General features: G+C 47.7%; 1 protein-coding gene across 1 annotated transcript in view; it reads right to left on the reverse strand.

Annotated features, from left to right (window-relative positions):
- Nucleotides 1–1387: 1387 nt before the first annotated feature.
- Nucleotides 1388–5000, reverse strand: part of LOC116223587 (syntaxin-binding protein 5-like) — a 16025-nt gene continuing 12412 nt past the window's right edge. Inside the window, exons 6-7 of the mRNA XM_031580852.2 lie at nt 4006–4226; nt 1388–2599 (exon numbers count right to left, since the gene is read on the reverse strand). Coding sequence (XP_031436712.1) covers nt 2558–2599; nt 4006–4226 — 263 coding nt within the window. The 3' untranslated portion in view covers nt 1388–2557. The remainder of the gene's footprint in view (nt 2600–4005; nt 4227–5000) is intronic.

Below are 5000 nucleotides of genomic sequence, written 5' to 3' on the forward strand. Positions count from 1 at the left end.
CATCGCTCCGGGGAGGGCCCCCGCTGCCTGGACTGACGCCCGCCAACCGCTCTGCATTGTGACGTCACAATGAGAGGGTTCTAGAATCGGTCGGTGACATCATCATCAACGTGTGACGTGTGGCGTGTGACTCGTATTACCAGCAGCAGGAGAAAAAGGAAAACTGATTTTATTCAACTCGCCATTGTTTTACAACAGCTCCTTGGTTTCATGTATGTGTGTGTGTGTGTGTGTCAGTGCGTGTGTGTGTGTGTGTCTGTGCGTGTGTGTGCGCAAGTGCTGTAGTGTGCGTTAGTGCATATATGGGTGTGTATGTATGTGTTTCTGTGTTGTGTTTTCATGTCAGGTTACCCAGCGTATTCAATGACATGTACATCAAACTCTGCACGAACAGATGCATTGGAGAGGAAGGATGGTGGTTAGGAACCACGGTCGAAAGGCCTGCTGTTTTGACTGCACAGACTTCTCCTGTAACAGAGAGCTGACGCTGAAGAGAAGAAGACAGATTCAGCTTCATTTACAGATCCTCGTTCTTTTTTCCCTTTTGTTTCAATGTTTCGCTAGCGTTTACACGTACAGATATCACATTTATTTATTTATTTATTTATTTATTCACCGTATGATTGCCAAATGCCGCAGGGCTAGCTGTGCCACTCACTGTTCACATACATGTAAAACAACACACTTTCCCCACACACACTTATACTCAAAACAGAAGGAAGCTTCAGAGTGTCTCTATACTCATGTGAAATTCATACAAATTCATTCTGTTGCTGTGTGTGTGTGTGTGTGTGTGTGTGTGTGTGTGGTTGTGTTTGTGTTTGTGGGTGTGTGTGGTGCCAATGTTAGCAACCAATTTGAGGTCAAATGCATTAAAGCAGGCATGATAAAAGTGAGAGTGGTCTCAGTGCTAAGAGTAAAGACACACACACACACACACACATGCGCAGACTTCTGCCAGCAATCAAGCACACACACATGGCCATTGGGTGTCTTCTCTGAGGCGGGGGAGACATTAGTAGAGAGTGTGTCCATCTCACAGACACACACACACACACACACACACACACACCCATTAACACACACACGCTCTCACACACACACACACCCATGAACACTGAGCACTGAAGGCAGCAGGAGATACCAGAGCACAAACAAGTCATCAAACGCAGAGTCTCCACGCCACCCGAGAAGAGAACAATCCACAACTTTGGTCAAAAAAGTGAAAACAATTAACACTTAACACAAACCAGAATAAAACACAACACTCTACAACAGCAGAAGTTTCAGTTATTGTCTGCTGGGTTTTAAAACTCTTCTACCACACACACACACACACAGTGTAAACTCTTCTCTACGTTACAGTCGACTGACTCTACCCAGCAGGAATATGGCACGTGAGATACTTTATTACATGGGTTTGTGGTTATAAACACACTCCTGTGTTCATCCTCATCGCTTAGGCAGCAGTCCCACAGCTTCCTGTGTCTCACCTACACCTGCCAGACGCGCTCTCTCCTCATTGGCTTAGCCAAAGGAGGGGGTTGGACAAACCTATGTCCATCAATCTAGAGAGTGACGTCATGTGCTAGCAGCTAGTAAGAGGGATGTAGAAATGAGAAGTGGGGTGTCAAAGCAAGTTTTGGGTGAGGCGCAGAAGCAGTGTCTATGGGGTGAACGGTCATGTCTAGTGGGAGACGGAATCTTAGGGAATTCCAGGACTTCACCAAAGCATCATGGGTATTGTAGTTTTTTTTTTTTTTTTTTACGGACTGGTTGATTTATTGAATGGCTTTGGGTTAGAATTCGGAGAGGCATATTGTTTGTGTTCATAGTGTGAGAGTTCAAGAGATATGCAATCCTAAGGAGTAAAACAAAAAAAATCATATTTTGGCCTTATAGCAATGCAGGTATACACATTTGTCTCTTTGATTCATATATATTTATATATATATATTTTGTTATTTCAAAAAATATAAAGATTTTTTAAGTGGTACTTTCTGTTATAGGTCTATGTTAATGTTCTTCAATAAAGGTTTGTCTTTCAGTTTACCTTTGTTTAAAGGAGCATGCTGCTTTTTAGTCTGGCAGTTTGATGTCTTTTTTTCTTTTCTTTTTAAATGAAATAGGTCATCCATGTTTGTGTTCATGCAGTTCAGGTGGTCTCTTAGCTTTCCAAGTATCTACACTGCCTATTCCCATCAGCCCCTGCAAGACGAGCCCAAACCCGCCCCCCACCCCACCCCCCCACAAAACATACACAGATGGTTTGTTCCACACCAACAGAGAGGGGATCATCCCCCCCTTTACTGACACAAATGGTTCATGTCCATGTCTCAGCGCGGTCGGACCACGTCTTCTGTACAAGAGACCAGAGACCGACTGACAAACACAAACGTACTCTGTGTCCATCTTTCTTTCTCTCTCTCTCTCTCTCTCTCTCGCTCTCTCTCCTCTTCATCCCTCTCTCTTCAGAAGACTCAAGGTCCAGAACAACAACAGCCCACAGCGCCCCCTCCTGGTCGGAGGGGAGAACACGCTCCATCACTGGGCCTCTCTACCACTGGTACCACTTCTTGTCCTTGCACTTCAGCATCAGCTGTGGAGACACGGGGGGGACATGGAGAAGGGGCGGAGAAAGATGGAGAGATGGAGGGGCGGAGAAAGATGGAGAGAGAGACACAGGGGGACGTGGAGATGGAGGGGTGGAGAAAGATGGAGAGAGAGACACAGGGGGACGTGGAGAAGGAGGGGTGGAGAAAGATGGAGTGATATGGAGGGAGACGGAGAAGGAGGGGTGGAGAAAGATGGAGAGACACGGAGGGAGACGGAGAAGGAGGGGTGGAGAAAGATAAAAAGATGGAGTGATATGTAGGGGGACATGGAGAAGGAGAAAAAGATGGAGGGAGATGGACGGAGATGAGAAGGAGGGGTGAAAGAGAAAGATGGAGAGGAAGAGGGATGGAGGAGAGAGAGAAAGAGAGAGTTAATTTTCTAGACTTCTCATTAGTATGCTAGAAAGTGCTGCAGTGAGTTTAATTACACATCTGTTTCTCCAGGACAGCTGGCCCTTCCTGTGTTTTACCGTGTGTTTCACACAAACACACACACACATTTACATTTACATTTAGTCATTTAGCAGACGCTTTTGTCCAAAGCGACGTACAAGGGAGAGAACAGTCAAGCTAAGAGCAATAAAAAACATCGTGTAACAATAAATACTACTTTACATAAGAATTAGAAAAACGACCTAGAAAGGAAAAAGAAGTGCAGGAATGTAACTGCTGAAGTGCGAGTTAAGCGCTAGTCAAGGTGCCAGTTAGGAAGGGAGGTGCTCTCTGAAGAGTTGGGTCTTCAAAAGCTTCTTGAAGGTAGAGAGGGACGCCCCTGCTCTGGTAGTACTAGGCAGTTCGTTCCACCAACGTGGAACTACTAATGAGAATAGTCTGGATTGCCGTGCTTGCACAGACGGCAGTGCCAAACGACGCTCACTAGACGAGCGCAGCGTCCTGGGTGTAACATTTCCCCTTACAAGAGCATTTAGGTAGGTGGGAGCAGAACCAGCAAGCACTCTGTAGGCAAGCATAAGTGACTTGAACTTAATGTGAGCAGCTACCGGCAGCCAGTGGAGCTCAATGAGTAGCGGGGTGACACACACACACACACACACACACACACACACACACACACACACACACACACACACCGTGTGTTTCCCCTACATGCCTCATGTTTAACTCGCACTTACAGTAGTTGCATTCCTGCACTTTGTCTTCCTTATGTAAAGTGTGATAGTATTTATTGTTTGTTACACTAGGTCTCTATTGCTCGTAGCTTGATTGTTTTCTCTCGGATGAAAGCGTCTGCTAAATGACTAAATGTGATGTAATGTAAATGTCTAGTCCCTCTCTCTTCTGATTAGCATGCTGCTGTAGAAAGTGAACTATTCTGGTTCTGGGGTACACCTGGTTCCTCCATGTAGTTTTGGTGTGTAGGTGTTCGTACCGTGTGGGCGTTTTTGGAGAAGAACTCTGCGCTGGTCATGAGTAGTGCGGTGCGTTCCTCCAGCTCGCCCAGGCGCTCCCCCCTCTCGTCCAGGGCGATGCGGGCACGCGCCAGGTCCCCCACCACGCCGCCCGCCGCAGCCTTCATGCCCTCCATGCCCACCTGCCCGGGGATGTGCTGCGCCAGGCTGCCGGACGCCTTGCCAGCGGACGCCTCGCCAACTGCAGCGGGGGGAACAGGGAGGAGGAGAAACAGAGAAAAGGGAGGAGGAGGAGGAGGAGGAGGAGTGAAGGAGAGAGAGAGAGAGAGGTGAGAAGGGGTGGGGGGTAGGGCAGGAGGGAAGGGGAGATGGAGAGGAAGGAGGGGTGAACAGAGAGAGATGGAAGAGGAGGAGAAGAGGAGGAGGAGAGGAGGGATGGATGGGGGGATAACAAGGAGGGGTGAAACGAAAGAGATGGAAGAGGTGGAGGGATGGAGGGATGGATGACAGAGACACAGTCAGAAATAAAGGTAGTGCATTCAGTCAGTTCAGGGAGAGAAAAGACATACACGAGAGAGAGAGAGGAGAGAGAGAGAGAGAGAGACAGGGAGAGAGAGAGAAACAGGCAGAGAGAGAGAGAGAGGACATGCACGAGAGAGGGGTATATATACCTGTGTTGGCCATATCTCTCTATTCTATGGACACCATGTGTAAATGGTACACAGAAAGAGAGAGAGAGAGAGAGAGAGAGACAGGGAGATATAAACAGGGAGAGAGAGAGAGACTGGGAGACAGAGAGAGAGAGAGAGAGAGACAGGGAGATAGAAACAGGGAGAGGGAGAGACTGGGAGAGAGAGAGAGAGAGACAGGGAGATAGAAACAGAGAGAGAGAGAGACTGAGAGAGAGACAGAGAGAGAGAGAGAGAGAGAGACAGGGAGATAGAAACAGGGAGAGTGAGAGACTGGGAGACAGAGAGAGAGAGAGAGAGAGAGAGAGAGAGAGAGAGAGAGAGAG

This window comes from Clupea harengus, chromosome 2, assembly GCF_900700415.2.
Source record: "Clupea harengus chromosome 2, Ch_v2.0.2, whole genome shotgun sequence".
Classification (NCBI taxonomy): domain Eukaryota; kingdom Metazoa; phylum Chordata; class Actinopteri; order Clupeiformes; family Clupeidae; genus Clupea; species Clupea harengus.